The 22,771-nt window shown below is 41.6% G+C and overlaps 1 protein-coding gene across 1 annotated transcript in view; it reads left to right on the top strand.

Moving 5' to 3' along the window:
• LOC126258163 (transient receptor potential cation channel subfamily A member 1) overlaps nucleotides 1–22,771 on the top strand; it is a 441,338-nt gene that overhangs the window by 411,172 nt on the left and 7,395 nt on the right. Inside the window, exons 20-21 of the mRNA XM_049955623.1 lie at nucleotides 21,763–21,890; nucleotides 22,272–22,490. Coding sequence (XP_049811580.1) covers nucleotides 21,763–21,890; nucleotides 22,272–22,427 — 284 coding nt within the window. The 3' untranslated portion in view covers nucleotides 22,428–22,490. The remainder of the gene's footprint in view (nucleotides 1–21,762; nucleotides 21,891–22,271; nucleotides 22,491–22,771) is intronic.

Here is a 22,771-nt window from a genome sequence, read left to right as displayed (position 1 = left end):
TGTTATTATGGATATGTATTATTTAGTGTCTCTGATTTATTACTTTACCCAGTTTCTTGCTTTATAATGTGAATAAAGTTTTCTATTACTTTCTGTGCTTTAGGCCACTTGTTCATTCACTAAATTTTGCATGCATGAATTAGGAAATTCAAAAGGGAGAGGGCAGTGGGCCCATTCCCATGGCAGTTATTGATGAAATTGTTGTAGCTATAGCTGACCATGCAGCACATGCCTCAAATTCTGAGTAAGTGGAAAATCCAGGATCGAATGTAACAATATTATGAAAAGGAAAGTTGCTACTCACCATACAGCAGAGATGCTGAGTCGCCAGTAAGGCCTTCATTAACAACAGAGGACACACACACACACACACACACACACTTCATTAACAATAGAGGACACACACACACACTCACACACACATACACTCACACACACATACACACACACACACACACACTAAACTACTGCAGTCTCAGGCAACTGGAACCACACTGTGAGCAGCAGCACCAGTGCATGATGGGAGTGGCGACTGGGTGGCGGTAAGGAGGAGGCTAGGGTTGGGAGGGGGAGGATAGTACGGTAGGGGTGATGGACAGTGAGGGACAGTGAAGTGCAGCAGCTTAGCCAGAGAGCAGGGGAAAGGTGGGGAGGGGGTGGGGGGCGGGTGTCAGGGAAGTAGCCGAAAAGGAGAGAAGTAAAAAGATTGGGTATGATGGTGGAATGACAGCTGTGTAGTGCTGGAAAGGGAACAGGGGAGGGTCTGGATGATTGAGAACAGTGACTAATGAAGGTTGAGACCAGGAGGGTCAGTCATTTCCAAAGGCTCACATTTTGCCCCATTCTCAAATTCAGTCATGCAGGACTTGTTAAAGAATTGCTCTCTTTCTCCCAATCCCTAAAGTGGAAACACTTTTTCACCACCAATCCTACCATTCAGACTCAACCAAAGACCAACATTGAACCCTGCCTAACTCAGTTCACTCCTCCATTCAACCATGATCCACCCCCACTGTCCCCAAATCACCCCCAGTTAACTTTCCACAATTTCTTAACCTCGAACCTTGCCTTGCCATCATTCCCCAAATCCCTCAACATGCAAACTAACCTTACATCTTCTGAAAGAACTACAGTACACCATCTAAAAACTGATCCTGACCTTTTAATCCTACCTGTGGACAAAGGCTCCACCACTGTTATTTTGAACGGTAAGGATTAACTGGCAGAAGGAGTCTGCCTGATGTCAGATACTTCCACCTACAAACCTTGCCACAGTGTCCCCATTCCTGAAATCCAGTAGGATCTCCAGTCGCTACTCAAATCCTTAGGCCCTTCCCAGAACCTCTCCCTGCACTCCTACCTTCTACATGCTTCCTAAAGTCCATAAAACTAACCACCCAGGACATTCCATTTTGGCCGGTTACTGTTCCCCCACTGAGAGAATTTCTACTCTCATAGGACAACACCTTCAACCTATTACCCGGAACCTACCCACTTATATAAAATATACCAACCACAGGATGTATACGACCCAGGACAACCAAGAGATCCGGGAAAAAGCTGGGAATTTTTTCATCTGGGAAAAAAAAGGAATTTTTTACAATTCTGGGAATTTTTCATTTTTCTAGTTTCCAGTTAGTAATTTTGATTGGTAAGAACCGTTACTCTAACAAAAGATATTATTGTATCCCACTACTGCAGAATAATACTTCAAAAATAAAACATAAACAAGAGAAAAAAATGAAAATAACTTAAATTGGAAAGGAAATGTGCCATATACAACAATGATACACAGTGCTCATGTAAATGTCTGCCAACAGCAAAATGTGTCAAAGGCTTTAGGAAGACTATGCCATGCTTCATAACAACAAATTGCCTCCGATGAGCTTAAAGTCACAACTGTGTGTACCAGATTTGTTTTAGCAGTTACGAGCGGGCTTATGCGCATGCGCAGTTGAGTCACATTTGAGTAGTAGATTCTTCCGCTTCTGGCTACAGGAATGTGGCTGTTAGCTGTGCAAGCAGTCACAGCAAGCAGCTAGATGCTCCTGGGAAAAGGGGGCATCAAATTCATATTCTTGAGGAAAAAAAAACTTGTTTCACAAAACACCTAGCATCCAGCGCACATTGGTGAATCGATTATTCACATGATTTTGAAACACATCCCTGTTGATATTTGAACATTTTTGAACACATTTTAAATTGATTTCTGAATGAATCATAAATTGATTTTTGAATTCATGCATAGTGTACGCGATGTCTCTGTCAGGAGAATCCTCGTTGCATCTAGAAATAAACTTTCTGCAGACAGAAGGGTACAGGGCTATATGAGCTGAGTGGAGTAAAGCTGAACGGATGAATGCCAATCGCTGTCTGATTATGTGGTTGATTGGGTTTGCAAATGGTCAGTGTTGTTATAATTATGAGCTACCAGAATGGAAATAAATGACTAACAAGAATAACAGGTTAGAAAGATTACATATTATCTTCTAGGTGTACCCAAGAAAATGAAATTTTGACAGAAAATTTTTGGCCAGGTCACTACACTAGTAAGGACCAGTTGTACAGTCACTGGTTAGCAGCTGTTTAAGTTCTGTTCTGGAAGTAACGCGGAAAACATGTTGTACGAACACGTAACAATGCCTAACTGGAGAGTAATTGTGCGATAATTAAACCGGTGATTCTGGCAGGGTTAGTGAAGTTAATCGGCGAAAAAATTTTGACAGTGGCAGGAATAGCTACAGAATTGGTGATGACAAGATTGTTTGTTAGAACGAGGAAGGAGGAGGAGTGGGGACATCACACAACTTATGGAAGAATGAGATGATTCCAAATTTATGTAAAAATTTTTGCTTGTAGTAGGCCTAATATTGGTACTTAGTGAATTGTATCCTGTTGTGTTATAAAAATGACCATTTTTGCCAAAACAGTCTCATTTATTCGGTGTGTGTTACAAAATTGCTGCAATATTGGAAAGGCCTATTTTGTTTTATCTAGCAGACAGTGACAAAATAGACATAATCAGATCGAGAAACCACACCAGTCTTGGGATATTATTTGTATAAACAGCTTTTTCAGTTTTAGATAATGACATTCAATTTTTCATGTAGCAAAAGGTTTGATGAACTATGATGAGGTAATAGATTCTTTTACAGAAAGAAAAGCATGCCATTAAAAGCTGTAGCAAGATTAGAGATAAAAAAAAATGCTAGGAGCTAAGGATTGAAGAAATGTGTATTTTCTTGCCTGTGTCTTGTCTTTATTGGTTTTTTGTATCCTATATTTAGTTTTATGTCACACAAAACAGCAAGTTATTAGCTAATAGGCAATAAAGAGTGCAAATTTTCTTAAGCGTTCTTGTTCTCCTGATTACAAATAATCCCATCCGCCACTAATTGCGAGATTTTTTTCTTTAAGAGGGGCAGGCTGTCAAACTGGCCGACTGGGGGCAGGAGAGGCACCACAGGACATTTCAATTTCCACTGTCCTAAATATAGTTTGATGGCATCCATTACAAAATATACATGTTTCATTTCCACAGAGCGAAATACAGTGATGTACGATAGAAGAATGCTGTATGAAGAGGTGTGGCACTGCACTTTGGCACACTTCTACATCTACATCTGCATCTATACTCCGCGAGCCACCTTACGGTGTGTGGCGGAGGGTACTTATTGTACCACTATCTGATCCCCCCTTCCCTGTTCCATTCACGAATTGTGCGTGGGAAGAACGACTGCTTGTAAGTCTCCGTATTTGCTCTAATTTCTCGGATCTTTTCGTTGTGATCATTACGCGAGATATATGTGGGCGGTAGTAATATGTTGCCCATCTCTTCCCGGAATGTGCTCTCTCATAATTTCGATAATAAACCTCTCCGTATTGCGTAACGCCTTTCTTGAAGTGTCCGCCACTGGAGCTTGTTCAGCATCTCCGTAACGCTCTCGCGCTGACTAAATGTCCCCATGACGAATCGCGCTGCTTTTCGCTGGATCATGTCTATCTCTTCTATTAATCCAACCTGGTAAGGGTCCCATACTGATGAGCAATACTCAAGAATCGGACGAACAAGCGTTTTGTAAGCTACTTCTTTCGTCGATGAGTCACATTTTCTTAGAATTCTTCCTATGAATCTCAACCTGGCGCCTGCTTTTCCCACTATTTGTTTTATGTGATCATTCCACTTCAGATCGCTCCGAATAGTAACTCCTAAGTATTTTACGGTCGTTACCGCTTCCAATGGTTTACCACCTATGGCATAATCGTACTGGAATGGATTTCTGCCCCTATGTATGCGCATTATATTACATTTATCTACGTTTAGGGAAAGCTGCCAGCTGTCGCACCATTCATTTATCCTCTGCAGGTCTTCCTGGAGTACGTACGAGTCTTCTGATGTTGCTACTTTCTTGTAGACAACCGTGTCATCTGCAAATAGCCTCACGGAGCTACCGATGTTGTCAACTAAGTCATTTATGTATGTTGTAAACAATAAAGGTCCTATCACGCTTCCTTGCGGTACTCCCGAAATTACCTCTACATCTGCAGATTTTGAACCGTTAAGAATGACATGTTGTGTTCTTTCTTCTAGGAAATCCTGAATCCAATCACAAACCTGGTCCGATATTCCGTAAGCTCGTATTTTTTTCACTAAACGTAAGTGCGGAACCGTATCAAATGCCTTCCTGAAGTCCAGGAATACGGCATCAATCTGCTCGCCAGTGTCTACGGCACTGTGAATTTCTTGGACAAATAGGGCGAGCTGAGTTTCACATGATCTCTGTTTGCGGAATCCATGTTGGTTATGATGAAGGAGATTTGTATTATCTAAGAACGTCATAATACGAGAACATAAAACATGTTCCATTATTCTACAACAGATTGACGTAAGCGAAATAGGCCTATAATTATTCGCATCTGATTTATGACCCTTCTTGAAAATGGGAACGACCTGCGCTTTCTTCCAGTCGCTAGGTACTTTACGTTCTTCCAGAGATCTACGATAAATTGCTGATAGAAAGGGGGCAAGTTCTTTAGCATAATCACTGTAGAATCTTACGGGTATCTCGTCTGGTCCGGATGCTTTTCCGCTACTAAGTGATAGCAGTTGTTTTTCAATTCCGATATCGTTTATTTCAATATTTTCCATTTTGGCGTCCGTGCGACGGCTAAGTCAGGGACCGTGTTACGATTTTCCGCAGTGAAACAGTTTCGGAACACTGAATTCAGTATTTCTGCCTTTCTTCGGTCGTCCTCTGTTTCGGTGCCATCGTGGTCAACGAGTGACTGAATAGGGGATTTAGATCCGCTTACCGATTTTACATATGACCAAAACTTTTTAGGGTTCTTGTTTAGATTGTTTGCCAATGTTTTATGTTCGAATTCGTTGAATTCTTCTCTCATTGCTCTCTTTACGCTCTTTTTCGCTTCGTTCAGCTTTTCCTTATCAGCTATGATTCGACTACTCTTAAACCTATGATGAAGCTTTCTTTGTTTCCGTAGTACCTTTCGTACATGATTGTTATACCACGGTGGATCTTTCCCCTCGCTTTGGACCTTAGTCGGTACGAACTTATCTAAGGCGTACTGGACGATGTTTCTGAATTTTTTCCATTTTTGTTCCACATCCTCTTCCTCAGAAATGAACGTTTGATGGTGGTCACTCAGATATTCTGCGATTTGTGCCCTATCACTCTTGTTAAGCAAATATATTTTCCTTCCTTTCTTGGCATTTCTTATTACACTTGTAGTCATTGTTGCAACCACTGACTTATGATCACTGATACCCTCTTCTACATTCACGGAGTCGAAAAGTTCCGGTCTATTTGTTGCTATGAGGTCTAAAACGTTAGCTTCACGAGTTGGTTCTCTAACTATCTGCTCGAAGTAATTCTCGGACAAGGCAGTCAGGATAATGTCGCAAGAGTCTCTGTCCCTGGCTCCAGTTCTGATTGTGTGACTATCCCATTCTATACCTGGTAGATTGAAGTCTCCCCCTATTACAATAGTATGATCACGAAACTTCTTCACGACGTTCTGCAGGTTCTCTCTGAGGCGCTCAACTACTACGGTTGCTGATGCAGGTGGTCTATAGAAGCATCCGACTATCATATCTGACCCACCTTTGATACTTAACTTAACCCAGATTATTTCACATTCGCATTCGCTAATAACTTCACTGGATATTATTGAATTCTTTACTGCTATAAATACTCCTCCACCATTGGCGTTTATCCTATCCTTGCGGTATATATTCCATTCTGTGTCTAGGATTTCGTTACTGTTCACTTCCGGTTTTAACCAACTTTCCGTTCCTAATACTATATGCGCACTATTTCCTTCAATAAGCGATACTAATTCAGGAACCTTGCCCTGGATACTCCTGCAGTTTACCAATATTATGTTAACTTTTCCTGTTTTTGGTCTCTGAGGACGGACGTTCTTTATCAACGATGATGATGTTCTCTCTGGTAAGCCGTCAGGTATTTTATCGTTTCGCCCAAGGGGGGGTCCCTCTAACCTAAAAAAACCCCCGTGTGCACGCCACACGTACTCTGCTACCCTAGTAGCTGCTTCCGGTGTGTAGTGCACGCCTGACCTGTCTAGGGGGGCCCTACAATTCTCCACCCAATAACTTAAGTCCAAATAACATGTCTTAACATTTCCTCGTCCTCGAACACATATGTTTTATGTTTCAGACTTTTCAGAAAGATACGCGCTACAAGATGAACATATTTTCAAAATCTTATTTTTTTTGTATTGACCTGGTTCACAAATATCGTGACACGTGCCAGCTGGTGTGGCCGAGCGGTTCTAGGCACTTCAGTCTGGAACTGCGCGATCGCTACGGTCGCAGGTTCGAATCCTGCCTCGGGCATGGATGTGTGTGATGTCCTTAGGTTAGTTAGGTTTAAGTAGTTCTAAGTTCTAGAGGACTCATGACCTCCGATGTTAAGTCCCATAGTGCTCAGAGCCATTTTTTGAACCACAAATATTGTAGATCCAGGGCTGATGCGCCGAGCAGTCTGAGTTATAGTGGGTAGGCTCCACATGACCCGTGTTTACATTTAGTGATTTTGCTGTTTCCTCTTTGTTTACTCCTATGTCAAATGAAAACAAAATGGATATCTGTGGCCGAGAGCTATCAAGTGAATTAAAATACATTCACATATTTATGGAAGGCTAAAATATGTTATTAATTTCAGATTTTATTTTATTTCCACCTTTCTGACAGTCAATCATTAATCGCCTTGCAGAACAATGAAATTATTTTTGTCTGTTTGTTAAAGAAATTTGACTTTTACTAACCTTTTGTGCAGAGGTAATTAATGTGTTTGAAATGAAGCATTTAATTCCACACTAGTGAGTAGCTTCAACTGTTCGCTGAATTTCAAGTGCACATTTCATCTTCTAGCACATATGGCATTATGCCATAATAAAGAACCAAACGTGATATAATACAGTACTGGTGCTCCAAGAAAATTGACATCCCAAAAACCACATTGAAAAGCTTTATATCAGGTCAATGTCTACTTCATTGGGAATCAGGACATATGAATGTACTTTAAGCTGAATTATGCATTTTAATATGGTTCGCGAAATTCTAATGCTCTTGGAGTATCTTCTAATGTCTTGCTTCCTTTATCACATAATGTATGATCTTTTAATGTTTTACACGTATGAACATACGGGCTTCCTACGTCATGGTGGCTGCACAGTCGCGGTGTTGCCTGTTATCTGCGCTCTCTGGCAACTGCTGAAACAAACCTATTTCTAACATGTCGCAGGAAAATATTGCGAATGGTGGTTTGAAAAGTGTCATTTTCAAAGTAAATATCCTTTTAAGTAAGTTGAACTATGTGCGAGAATGTATCATGAATTTCTTAAATCACAGAGCGTTTCACTCTCATTTAAAAATCAACTCTTTGATGATGAGCCATTTAGAATAATTTCGAACCCTGAAGCTCAGATATTTATGTCATTATTAAAAATTTTACTGGCACATATGTTTGATATATCTTAAAGTGTAAGATGCCCAAAAAAGGTCAACATTACATGTGAAAGCTTGGATTCTCTTGCACCTTATTAACCTTAGAGTCCAATATTATATGTGAAAGCTTTGCTTTCCTTGCTTTCTATTAACTTTCCTTGTTTGTGTGTTCCTGTTACTTAACAGTGATGTTCCTGTTGGCTGACTACATCACCTGTCCTAAGCTCTGAATATCCGCTGTCATTAGCTGGTGAGATCACGTGGCATGAACTATGACTGGCTTACAAAAGCACATCACAATCTGGATTTCAATGATTTGGAAAGTAACATGCGGTGTTTGGTGGAATTCCAATGTATACTTGTGCAATACTAAAATACACAGCGGGCATGTTGCTGCACATCAAGATATTTCCAAAACATGTCTTTTTCGCTGAATTTCGTTTTCTAAAGCACCGGGAAATTCAATGCCCATGTATAAAACCATAACCATTCAAAGGATTGATAAGTTTTGCAGTTCCAAGGGAAAATATTCTGTTACTTAACATGGAAAAAGTGTGTTTTCATCCGGGAGAGAGTGTATTTTTAACCGGGAAGTCCGGAAAAAGTCCATAAATTTTTTTTCCTTGTCCACATATACACCCTGCAACCATTTCCTCCACCAACTCCCCACAGTTCCTGTCCCTTTACCACATGGTGCCCTGCTCATCACTATTGATGACATTTCGCTTTACACTAAAATTCCTAATGCCTATGGCCTTATTGCTATTGAACACTACCTTTCCCAACACCCGACAGATTCCAAACCAACAACTCCTTCCTAGTCACCATGACCAACTCTATCCTAACCCACAATTACTTTAATTTTGAAGGCATTAGCTACAAACAAATCTGGGTATGGCTATGGGCACCCACATAGCACCATCCTATACCAACCTATTCAGGGGCCATCTAGAGGAATTCCTCCAGAACTTCAACAACTTCTCCCCCATTTGCTTCATCTGGTCCTACGCATCCCAACAAGCCACATTCCTAGATGTTGACCTCCACCTCAAAACTGGCTACATCAATACTTCCATCCATATCAAACCTACTAACCACCAGCAATACTTCCACTTCAGCAGCTGCCACCCATTCCATACCAAGAAGTACCTTCTGTACAGCCTAGCCACCCATGGTCATTGCATCTGCAGTGATGAGCAGTCCCCCTCGAAATATATCTAGGGTCTCACTGAAGCCCTCACAGACTGTAATTATCCTCCCAACCTGGTACAAAAACAAATATCCCATGCATTGTCTTTTCTGTCTCCCACACCCTCCCAAAGTCCACCATCCAGTCACAGAGGAGAATTCGATTCGTAACTCAGTACCACCCAGGACTGGAGCAACTGAATTACACTCTCTGCCAGCATTTTGACTACCTCTCATTGTGCCCTGAAATGAGAAACTTCCTGCTCACTCCATTGCCTCATGGCCCATATCTGTGCAATAGACCTAGATGCAAGACCTGTCTCGTAAATACTCCCACCACTATCTACTCCAGTCTGGTCACAAGCATCACCTATCCCATCAAAGGCAGGGCTACCTGTGAAACCTGTCATGTGATCTACGAGCTAAGCTGCACCCACTGTGCTGCATTCTATGTGGGCATGACAACCAACAGGCTGTGTGTCTGCATGATTGGCCACCCACTAACTGTGGCCTAGAAACAAGTGGACCACACTACTGCTGAGCACATTGTCAAACACGACATCCTTCATGTCAGTGACTGCTTCACAGTCTGTGCCATATGTATCCTTGCCACCAGCACCATCTTTTCTGAATTGTGCCGGTGGGGACTTTCCCTGCAATATATCTTACTTTCCCATAACTCTCCTGGCCTCAACCTTCATTAGTCACTGTCCTCACCCATCCAGACGCTTCCCTGTTCCCATTCCAGCACTACACAGCCATCATTCCATCATCACACCCAGCCATTTTACTCCTCTCCTTTCCCACTACTTCCCCAACTCCCCATCCCCATTCCACCTCTCCCTTGCCCTCCTTCCAACCTGCTGCACTTCACTGTCCACCACCCCTAACATACATCTGTCCACCTCCCCACCCCAGCCACCTTCTTACCCCCACCCATTCGCCACTCCCATCATGCACTGGTGCTGCTGCTTGCAGTGGGGTTTCAGTTGCCTGAGACTGCAGTCGTGTGTGTGTGTGTGTGTGTGTGTGTGTGTGTGTGTGTGTGTGTGTTTGCCGTCTATTGTTGACAAAGGCCGCATTGGCCGAAAGCTTTATTTGTGACCGTTTTTTTGTTGTGCTTATCCGTGACTCAGCATCTCCTCTATATGCTGAGTGGCAACTTTCGTTTTCATATTATTGTTACATTCCATCCTGGATTTTCCATTGTTTGATTTTTGCCTGACAGCTATTCTTCAATCCTAACCCAGTGCTGTTTCCTTTTTTTACAATTTTCTTAAGCGTCACTATACTCAATGTCTGCCCTTCTTTCTCTTCTTTCTTGTGTTTCTCTTGTTGCCTTACAAAGTGCACTGCATGCTCTACTCAGAAGCCAAACGTGCACTGCATGCTCTACTTAGTAGCCACAAAGTATCAACCACCTCGGCCACGCACAACAGACAGCTCCAAGACCACGCTGATTGTTGGTGCATCATCTTATGTACCACATAACTCCTGCTGATATAATTAATCCTATACTTTCAAATTGATCATTCTTCCTGTGTCACTCTCCTGTATTTTTGCACGTTATTTCTCACACCTTTGCGGTGCCATATGATCTTGTATCTCATCCTACAAACCCCTCCCCTCCACTCACTCTTTCTCCATCCTATCCTAGTTTGCACCCAGTAATTCAACCTCATCCAGTCACATCTGCCATCCCCCTTCTTCAAACTTATCCACACTCAGACCGGCTACCCACAGTAATATCTTGTTTTATTATTTGCGTTACAGTTATATGTGTTTGTATTTAATTAAATGGCAAACAAATTTGGCAGCACTTCTGCTCTAGAGTCTTTGGAGAAACAAGTACTAGAAACTATGTCTTTGTCAATGTGTGTCTTTGTGTGGTTGTACAATGTGAAATGAACATAATGTTCTGTGAAGTAAAGAAATTCTTTTTAAACTTAAAACAAGTAACAGGTTATGGGCCTAGTTTCGCTTTAGTGTCGTAAGTGAATTAAAGACTCAAAATAGTGATGAAAAGTTAACAAAACTTGATAACATGTGCTCGAGAGTGAAAACTGTTGTTGTTAAATCTTCGCTGAACTGTGTCAGCCCAAGTAACTGCCAAAAATGAGAGTTTTTACACCCTGTAGGAAATACAATAGCCAGACTTTGAGGTTAAAGTGTCGTCAACTGAGTCTTGAGTGGAGTACAGCCAGCTGAGATTTGAGGTTAGAAACATCGACAGATGAGTTTTAGGTCTTAAGATTTCTTTTTGTAAGTAACTTTCGGCCACATATTGTATTATGAAGCACAGTTCAGCAGAAATGGATATGTCAAAAAATATAAAACCACTAAATGGACAAATGGACTGGCCAATTTGGAAACTAAAAATAAGAGACTTGCTGGATTACCATGAAGGTGCATTGGATGTTAGTGACAAGAGGCTAGTTAAGCCCAAGCCACTGGAAGACAGTACAGCAGATACACAAGCAAAGAAACACAAGGAACAGTTTGATTTGTATCAAAAGGCAAACAGTTATGCAAAGTGTATGATAACTAGTGCAATCAGTGTTGAAGTACACAAAAAGGTAATGGACAAGGAAGCAGCTAGCAATATGTGGGATGCCTTAAAGCAGCAGTTTGAAGCTTCATCCAAGGATCAGTTGTTCAAAATCTGCACAGACTTTTTCTCCTTCTGCTGGATACCAGGTGATGATGTTTCTACTCACATAGCAAAATTGAAAAGTTTGTGGAATGAGTTAAACAGTGGACTCAAAGCTAAAAACGAAAATGTTTTACCAGACCTTATGTTAGTCTGCAAAACATTGCATATTCTGTCAAGTTGGATGCTGTTAACACAGGACCAAAAAAGAACATTTGATGAGTTAACAGTACAGTTATGTATGTTTGAAAGAAATTTCTTGAAGAATCCAAACAGTGACAAAACACCAAAGGAAGCATTCATGGTAAACATAAGTAAACAAAAACCAGATGGCAAAGGCAAGTTCATCAAGAATGAGCCAAGGAAAGGTGACATTTGCAATTATAGTAAGCGTAAGGGCCACTGGGTAAAGGACTGCAAAAAATGGATCTCTGCTGGAAGACCAAATAAAAATTGAAACAGAAGTCAAGGTAGTTGTGCTGCTGCTAGTGCTGTGCTGATGTCTGTCTGTGAAGAGGCCTATACAGTTGAGGCAGATTCAGCATCATGATGTGTTGATAATGAAGCTACAAGGCATGTAACACAGTGTTTTACAGACTTTCTAAAATTTGACACTCCATGTGGTGTAAAGGCAGCTGGAAGGGAAATTCTAATGGCAGTGGGAAAAGGCAATATTCAGTTATCATCTCTGATTGATGGGCAAGATGTTATGTTGTTGGATGTGTAGTGTGTTCCACAATTATCCAGAAATTTGTTTTCAGTGTTAGCTACACAGGACCGGAATCCTAATAGTGAATTTAAGTCATCAACAAGAAGTGTTTGCTTAAAACTGATGACCAGATAGTGCTGCATGGAACCCAGGAGCCCTTTGGTACCTAGTACAAGGCAGACATTCAACCAAATTTGCCTAAAGAAATTGCTGAAGTAAATGCCATTGAAGAAACCTCATTATTGCAGCTGTATCATGAGAGATGGGGACATCAGGATAAACACCATGTCAAAGGAATGTTAGAAAGGGAATTAAGTATACATGTTTAACAGGGCTAGGGGAAATGAAGTTAATTGTGGGGTGTTATTACCGGCCACCAGGTTCCACCGTGACAGTTCTAGAATCATTAAAAGGGAGTCTACATTCTGTATCACAGAAGTACCCTGATCAAGCTATATTAATCGGAGGCGACTTCAACCTACCTAGTATAGACTGGGATGTCTCTGGATTCATTACAGGTGGTACAGACAAGCCATCGTGTGAATTACTTTTGAACACATTATCCGAAAACAGTCCTGAGCAGCTAAATCGACAACCAATGCATAATGGAAATATTTTAGATCTGGTAGCCACGAACAGACCAGACCTCATCGACTGTATCAGTGGGGAGGCAGGGATTAGTGATAATGATGTTGTCATTACGACTATGGTTACGAAAGTTAAAAAGTCAGTCAAGAAGGCTAGGAGAGTATTCTTACTAGAAAGAGCAGATAAGCAGTTGTTAGCATCCCACGTAGTAAATGAATTGACTTCATTTACTTCCAGTACGATGGACGTGGAAGAATTATGGGCAAATTTTAAACACATTGTAAATCACGCATTGGACAAGTATGTGCCGAAAAAGTGGGTTACGGATGGAAAAGACCCACCGTGGTTTAACAGCGCAATTCAGAGAATGCTCAGGAAGCAAAGGCAGTTGCACTCGCGGTACAAGAAAGATTGGGAGAATGAGGACAGGAAAAAGTTAGTAGAGATTCGTGCTGCTGTAAAAAGAGCGATGCACGAAGCATTCAACCAATACCACTGTCATAGCTTAGGAAAAGATCTTGCTGAAAACCCAAGGAAATTCTGGTCTTACGTAAAATCGGTAAGCGGGTCGAAGGCTTCCATCCAGTCACTCACTGATCAGTCTGGCCTGGCAACGGAAGACAGCAAAATGAAAGCTGAAATTTTAAATTTAGCATTTGAGAAATCTTTCACACAGGAGGATCACCGCCGTTTGAGTCTCGTACAGATTCCCGTTTGGAGGACATTGTGATAGACATCCCTGAGGTTGTGAAGCAGCTGAATGGGTTGAAAATAAATAAATCGCCAGGTCCTGATAGGATTCCAATTCGGTTTTACAGAGAGTACTTCACTGCATTGGCTCCTTACTTAGCTTACATTTATCACAAATCTCTTGCCCAACGTAAAGTCCCGAGCGACTGGAAAAAAGCGCAGGTGATGCCTGTATATAAGAAGGGTAGAAGGACGGATCCTCAAAATTACAGACCAATATCCTTAACATTGGTTTGTTGCAGGATTCTCGTTCTCAGTTCGAATATAATGAATTTCCTTGAGACAGAGGAGTTGCTGTCCATGCATCAGCTTGGCTTTAGAAAGCATCACTCCTGCAAAATGCAACTCACCCTTTTTTCTCATATCTTGCGAACCATGGATGAAGGGTATCAGACGGATGCCATATTCATTGACTTCCGGAAAGCGTTTGACTCAGTGCCTCACTGCAGACTCCTAACTAAGGTACGAGCATATGGGATTGGTTCCCAAGTAAGTGAATGGTCCGAAGACTTCTTAAGTAATAGAACCCAGTACGTTGTCCTTGATGGTAAGTGTTAATCGGAGGTGAGGGTATCATCTGGAGTGCCCCAGGGAAGTGTGGTAGGTCCGCTGTTTTTTCTACCTACATAAATGATCTTTTGGATGGGGTGGATAGCAATGTGCGGCTGTTTGCTGATGATGCTGTGGTGTACGGGAAGGTGTCATCGTTGAGTGACTGTATGATACAAGATGACTTAGACAGGATTTGGGATTGGTGTAAAGAATGGCAGCTAACTCTAACAATAGATGAATGTAAATTAATGCAGATGAATAGGAAAAAGAATCCTGTAATGTTTGAATACTCCATTAGTAGTGTAGCGCTTGACACAGTCACATCGATTAAATATGTGGGCGTAACATTGCAGAGTGATATGAAGTGGGACAAGCATGTAATGGCAGTTGTGGGGAAGGCGGATAGTCGTCTTCAGTTCATTGGTAGAATTTTGGGAAGATGTGATTCATCTGTAAAGCAGACCGCTTATAAAACACTAATACGACCTATTCTTGAGTACTGCTTGAGCGTATGGGATCCCTATCAGGTTGTATTGAGGGAGGACATAGAAGCAATTCAGAGGCAGGCTGCTAGGGTCCAACTTACATTTCGCGGAAAGACCACAAAGATAAGATAAGAGAGATTAGGGCTCGTACTGAGGCATATAGGCAGTCATTTTTCCCTCGTTCTGTTTGGGAGTGGAACAGGGAGAGAAGATGCTAGTTGTGGTACGAGGTACCCTCCGCCACGCACTGTATGGTGGATTGTGGAGTATGTATGTAGATGTAGATGTAGATGTTTCCTTGGAGAAGTCATTTTGAAAGCCATACATTTGTGGCAAAGCACATTGCTTACCATTTGGTCACAGGGAGAAGTTAACCTGCCAGGTGAACTAATGTCAGCTGATATCTGTGGATCTTTCAATGAATATTTTCAGTAGAAGAGATACATGGTTGTGTTCAAAGATAGCTACACAAAATTTCTATATTGCTACATCATAAGGCAAAAATCTGAAGTTAAACATGAATTGAAATATGTTTGTTCTTCAACATTCGAAAATGCTGGGTCATACAGTCAAAGAACTGCTGAGTGAAAATGGTGCAGAATTTGTCAGTAAGGAAGTTAAGAACATACTGTATGCAGAAGGTGTTACTCAGAGGCTGACAGCACCCTGCACACCACAACAAAAAGGTGGAAGTGAGCGGGACATGTGAACTATAGTTGAAATCGCAAGAACCTTCAAGTATTCAAATAAAGAAGCTAATTTCATAGCAACCATAGGGCCGGAATTGGTTGGAGCATCAGTGTACATTCTGAATCAAACTGCAAAATCATCTGTGGAAAGAATTAGTCCATTTCAGCTGTGGTAAGAAGCCAAGAATAAAACATTTACGTGTAATAGGCTCTACATGCTATGCCCACATTCTAGTTCATAGAAGACAGAAAATGGATAAGAAAGCTGTAAAGGTTAATATCGTGGGGTATGGTGGAGATGAGCATTACAGAATTTGGGTGAAAGAAGAAAACAAAGTCATTCTCAGCAGAGATGTAATCTTCAATGAAAAGCCTGCAAGTTGTCAAGAACAAGTCAAATTACCATAGCAGGATAGTGAGCAAAGTAATCAGGGAAAATATGCAGCTGAAGAAGAAGATGAAGCAAACTCCAGCAAGGAGTTGTTGAAGCCTCTCCAACAACTGCGAAATCGTTCAACATTAATGAAACCTTCGTGGCTAAATGACTTTCTAATGTTCACTGAAGAGATGATTAATGATACAAATGAAGATCAAGAGCCGGCCGGAGTGGCCGAGCGGTTCTAGGCGCTACAGTCTGGAACCGCGCGACCGCTTCAGTCGCAGGTTTGAATCCTGCCTTGGGAATGGATGTGTGTGATGTCCTTAGGTTGGTTAGATTTAAGTAGTTCTAAGTTCTAGGGGACTGATGACCTCAGAAGTTAAGTCCCATAGTGCTCAGAGACATTTGAACCATTTGAAGAACCAGAATCATATGAAGAAGCTGTAAATAGTACACAAAGTGATAGATAAATGTAGGCAAGCTATGAAAAATGAAAAAATGAAGTCACTACAAGAGAATCAGACATGGGAACTGAGTACTCTACCAAAAGGAGCAAGAGCTATACCATGTAAGTGGGTTTTTTGTGTAAAGACTAATGCTGATGGAAGTGTTGAGAAATATAAAGCAAGACTTCTCATCAAGGGGATTAATCAACACTAAGGTTTAGACTACAGTGAGACCTTCAGTCCAGTAGCTAAGTTGAGCACAATTCGTTCAATGTTAAGTGTTGCTGCAGCTGAAAAGATGCATCTAATACAGTTTGATGTCTCTACAGCATTCTTGTATGGAGAACGAGAAGAAGGGTATAATGATGGCACAGAGAAAGTTTGCTAATTAAGGCAAAGTTTGTATGGACCTAAGCAATCCCCAAGATGTTGGAGTAAACGGTTTGGAGCATTTATCATGTCAGCAGGTTTCAAGGCAAGCAATGCAGATCCTTGTTTACATATCAGAGAAGAAGGTGACAAGAAACTGTTAGTTGCTCTTTATGTAGACAATGGGGTAGTTACAGCAAGTGATCAGCTGGATGCCAGAAAGTTTGTTGATGAGTTGAAGGCTGAATTTAAGATCACTGTGAAACCAGCATCATATTTCCTTGGACTTGAGATAAAACGCATTGATGATGGTGCAATCAAGATAAGTCAACAAGCCTATGCAAAGAAGATTTTGGAGCATTTCAGTTTTCAAGAGTGCAAACCTGTCTCAATACCAATTGTAAAGGAACCAGATACATTACAGGTAGAAGGAAAGAATGCAGAGAAGTGTAACTTATTAGATTGCTACAGTGATGCATACTTTGGAGGGTGCAACAAAACTGGATGGTCAACATCTGGTGTACTTGTTACATGTGCAGGTGGAGCTATCTCCTGGCTCAGCCAAAGACAGGCAATGACTGCAACATCTACAACAGAAGAAGCAGAGCTGGTAGCTGCAACAGAAGCTGTGAAGGAGATAATTTATCTGTGTAGACTTTCTAGAGGAAAGAGAAAGCCGAGTGAAGTTCCAGTCCTTAAGGTTGACAATAAGGCAACAGTGAAACTCACACAAAACCCTGAGTTCCATCATCACACTAAGCATATAAAAATAAAGCACTTCTTCATCCGAGAAATGGTATTGGAAGGAGAGTTAGGCATTCAATATATATCAGCTGTGGACCAGTTAGCAGATATATTGACGAAGCCACTGGCAAAACCAAGACTGTTAGATTTATGTTATAAGATGAGTCTTTCATGTTGATGTGTTCCCTTTTTTTCTTAATTAACTAAGGGAAAGTGTTACAGTTATATGTGTTTGTATTTAATTAAGTGGCAAACAAAGTTGGCAGTACTTCTGCTGTAGAGTCTTTGGAGAGACAAGTACTAGAAACTTTGTCTTTGTCGTTGTGTGTCTTTGTGTGGTTGTACAATCCAAAATAAATGTAATGTTCAATGAAGTAAACAAATTCTTTTTAACCTAAAACAAGTAAAAGTAACAGTTTGAACCTTACTTTGATCCTTGTGGCTTCAAGCCAATTTTAGTGAGTTTTTGCCATTCACTACTGTATGCTCCCTCAGATTTCATCTTGTTTCCCCCTTTAGCATTCTTTTCATCCTTTTTGTGAATTTTCACTCATATTTGGATGTATTTTTGCAAAATTTTTTGGATGTAATTCTGTATTGTTTACGTAATTTTTTGCATTTTTCCCACCAACATGGATCCTTGCTCGTTCCATCTGTGTCAATACAGAAAAGTTGTTGCTTGGCTCCTGGAATCCCCCCAAATGGCCTTACCATCAAATTACCCATCTCTGGCTGCCATCCCTACTTCCAAAATGACCTACACCTGTTCAGATTCTGCCAATGTTAAGCCCTCACCAACATAGTCCTGCAAAACCGTATCGACCAAGCCCAAACCTCCTTGCAGTACCTTCTCTCCATCTGCAAAATTCTTCTGCTATGCAGTCCCAAATTCCTGGAACCCATAACACACATTGAAACTTGCAGGAACCTGAGCAACATGCACAATGATAACTCAAAAAGATATCCGTCCTGCTCACTTCCTACTCCTGTCTATCACCTCTACAACAACCTCCAAACCACCCCCACGTCTCCTCATAGCAGACAAACGCTGTCTCGCAGACCTATTACACTTACCCCACCCTCCAAACTCACTCCCACCACCATACAGAATCCAGAACCTAAACAGACCCATAACACAGTCATGAACCTTTCCTCCAGAAGCCTTAAGACCACAGAAATAGCAATCCTTTCCGAAGGCCTCACCTTTTGCCCCACTCTCAAATTCAGTCATCCAGAACTTGTTAAAGACCTTCTCTCCTTCTCCCAGTTCCTACAATGGAAACACTATTTTTCCACCAACCCTACCAATCAGACTCAACCAAAGACCAATACTGATCCCTGCCTAACTTAGTTCACTCCTCCATCTAACTGTGATCCACCCTCACTGCCCCCGAATCACCTCCTGTTAACTTTCCAGAATTTCTTATCCTCGAACCTTGCCTCGCCATCATTCCCCAATTTCCCCAACATGAAAACTAACCTTATGTCTGCAGAAAGAACTGCAGTCCACCATCTAAAAACTGATCCCTACCTTATAATCCTACCTGCGGACAAAGGCTCCACCACTTTGTATTGAACCACAAGGATTACCTGACCGAAGGACTCTGTCACATACCTCTACCTACAAACCTTGCCACATTGACCCCATTCCAGAAATCCAGCAGGATCTCCAGTCACTTCTCAAATCCTTAGGCCCATCCCACAACCTCTCCCCTGACTCCATCTCTCTACTCACTCCTACCACTCCCCGCACTCCTGCCGTCTACATGCTTCCTAAAGTCCATAAACCTAACCACGCAGGACACCCCATTATGGCGGGTTACTGTACCCCACTGAGAGAATCTCTGCTCTCGTAGCCCAACACCTTTAACCTATTACCCGGAACCTACTCTCCTATATGAAAGATACCAAACATTTCCTCCAGCAACTCTCCACAGTTCCTGTCCCTATACCACACGATGCCCTGCTCATCACGGTTGATGCTGCTTCCCTTTACACTAACATTCCTAATGCCCACAGCCTTACCGCTATTGAATACTACCTTTCCCAATGCCCAACGGATTCCAAACCAACAACCTCCTTCCTAGTTGCCATGACCGACTATATCCTCACCTACAATTACTTCCCCTTTGAAGGCATTACCTACAAACAAATCCAGGGTACAGCTATTGGCACCCCCATGGCACCATCTATGCCAACCTATTCACAGGCCATCTAGAGGAATCCTTCCTAAAAACCCAAAATCCTAAACACCTTTCATTGCTAACATCTTTGCTATCTGGATCGAGGGTGAGAACACCCTCTCCACATTCCTCCAGATCCTCAACAACTTCTCCCCCATTGGCTTCACCTGGTCCTACACATCCCAACAGGCCACCTTCTAGATGTTGACTTCCACCTCAGAGATGGCTACGTCTGTACCTCTGTCCATATCAAACTAAATAACCACTAGCAGTACCTCTAGTTCGACAGCTGCTACCAGTTGCAGTTTCGGTTCCAGCTGTAGAGACAAGCAGTTCCTCTTGAAATATACCGAGGGTTCCACTAAAGCTTTCACAAACTGTAATTATCCTCACAATTTTTTACAAAAACAAATATACCATGCCTTATCTTTCCAGTCTCCCACCACCTCCCAAATTCCCACCATCCGACCACAGAGGAGCATTCCACTTGGAACTCAGTACCAACCGGGACTGGAGCAACTGAATTTGATTCTCCACTGGTGTTTCAACTACCTCTGGTCATGTTCTGAAATGAGAAATATCCCGCCTACTATCATTCCCACCTCCCCCACCCTCCACAGCGGTATTCTGCTGTTCACGGAATCTACAGAATATACTCATCCATCCTTACACAACCCCTGCTCCCAACCCCTTACCTCACAGCTCTTACTCCTGTAATAGACTTAGATGCAAGACCTGTGCCATACATCCTCACACCACCCCTACTCCAGTCTGGTCACCTATCCAATCAAGGGCAGGGCTACCTGTGAAACCAATCATACGATCTACAAGCTAAGCTGCAGCCACTGTCCTGCATTCTATGTGGACATGACAACCAACAAGCTGTCTGTCCACATGAGTGGCCACCGACGAATTGTGGCCAAGAAACTAGTGGACACCCTGTTGCTGAGCACGCTGCCAAACATGACATCCTTCATTTCAATGACTGCTTCACAGCCTGTGCCATACGGATCCTTCCCACCAACAGCAGCTTTTCTGAATTGCACAGCTGGGAACTTTCCCTGCAATACATCCTATGTTCCTGTAACCCTCCTGGCCTCAACCTTTGTTAGTCACTGTCCTCACCCATGTAGCCTCTTCACTATTCCCATTCCAGCACTACACAGCCATCATTCCACCTTCACACCCAGTCTTTTTACTTCTCTCCTTTTCTGCAACTCCACCCCTGTCCGCCCCACATACTCCTCACCTCTCCCCTGCCCTCTGACTAAACTGCAGCAATCCACTGTCTGCCACCCCTACCACACTCTCCTGCCCCCTCCCTGCCCCAGCCTCCTCCTTACCCACCCAGTCATCACTCCTATCATTTTGTGGTGCTGCTGCTCGCAGTGTGGTTTCAGTTGCCTGAGACTGCAGTTAGCGTTTTGCTTTGTCTACGTCTATTGTTGACAAAGGCCTTAGTGTCCAAAAGCATTAATTGTGAGAGTTTTCTGTAGCGCCTTTCTGTGACTCAGCATCTCCGTTATATGGTCTATGCGTCTAATTCAAATGAAGGACTTTCTGGCTTACTTTTTTGCGCATTTTTTGGTTGTGCCTATCTGTGAGTGAATATCTCCACTGTATGGTGAGTATCAACCTATCCTTCACATAACATTGTTCTCTTTGTAGAATGCTGGCTACAACTGTTTTCCTGGATTCCAGATTTTCCTGATGTGTTTTTCACTAATATTAGTTGATCACCATGACATTAAGACAAAATAATGTAACAAAAGCTAAGTGACAAAAAATAGCATTTGGATACTTATCATAGATATGTTATGTTAATTTACATGTCACCATTCTATCATTTGTCATAATCTTATTTAATATATATGTGTTTTCTCTGCAGAAACTTATATATCTCAGAAATACATTAATTGTTCTTTTGCTCAGATGTTGAGTTATCATCTGCACATCTCTTGCTGATTGTTTTCTAAATATATCAAACAACACTGCTATATTTTAGTTGAATTAACTTTCCTTCATAATTTCCTTCCACAGGAGTTGAAATGGTGTTGGAAAACAGTGAAGATTATATGACAGAGGAATTAAATAAACAAAAAAAGAGACTGAAAGAAATAGCAGCAGCACTTGAAACACAACATCTTCTGCTGAGATTAATTGTGCAGGTATGTACTTGTAATATATACCTATGCATTAGCATGAATATTTACATTATTGATGTGAGAGCATAGTAACAGAGCCACAATTTGTAGTTACATATAACCTGCATTTAAAATGTGGTACGTAACAGCAACATAGCAGAATTACTGTTTTAAGCATGAGATGAAGGTAGTCAATGAATCAGTGGGTGATATTATTAGAGAATTAAGCAGAATGCTCCTAACAGAAGACATAAGTAACAGAATCAGTTTGCTTCAGTATAAGGTCAGAATATGTCATCCGTATCTCATTGAGAACACAATGGAAATGAGAATGACTGTATAAAAGATATAAGAAAAAAGAGCCTACCATTGCAGTTATGACCTATTGCTGTCATTTTTTTCCAGAAAATGGAAATTAAAACTGAAGCAGATGACGTAGATGAAGGTGTTTCACCAAATGAGCTAAGGCCATTGTTAGGTGTCGCCAGCAAATGGACATCACCTAGAGTACGCAAGAAACTTAGAAGTGCACTTAGCTTCTCTAAAACCAACTCCACCTGAAGGACACAGTGGTTTCTTATGCTTGGATCTGTCATCAAATAGAATACTTGATGTTCATTACAGGTAAATTTAAAATTAAAATTGTCTTGATAGAACCTTACATATATACCCTTTATAACTATGTAATGTCTGTGCATATTCAAACAGTGTAAAATCCAAGATGGAATGCAACAATGTTATGAAGAGGATAGTTGCTACACACCATATAGCAGAGATACTGAGTTGCAGATAGGCAAAACAAAAAGACTGTCACACAATAAGCTTTTGGCCAACAACGCTTTTGTCAAAAACAGACTAAACACACACACATACACACACACACACACACACACACACACACACAC

The sequence above is a fragment of the Schistocerca nitens genome, chromosome 1, assembly GCF_023898315.1.
Source record: "Schistocerca nitens isolate TAMUIC-IGC-003100 chromosome 1, iqSchNite1.1, whole genome shotgun sequence".
Taxonomy (NCBI): domain Eukaryota; kingdom Metazoa; phylum Arthropoda; class Insecta; order Orthoptera; family Acrididae; genus Schistocerca; species Schistocerca nitens.
This window is presented reverse-complemented; position numbering and strand designations above follow the sequence as displayed.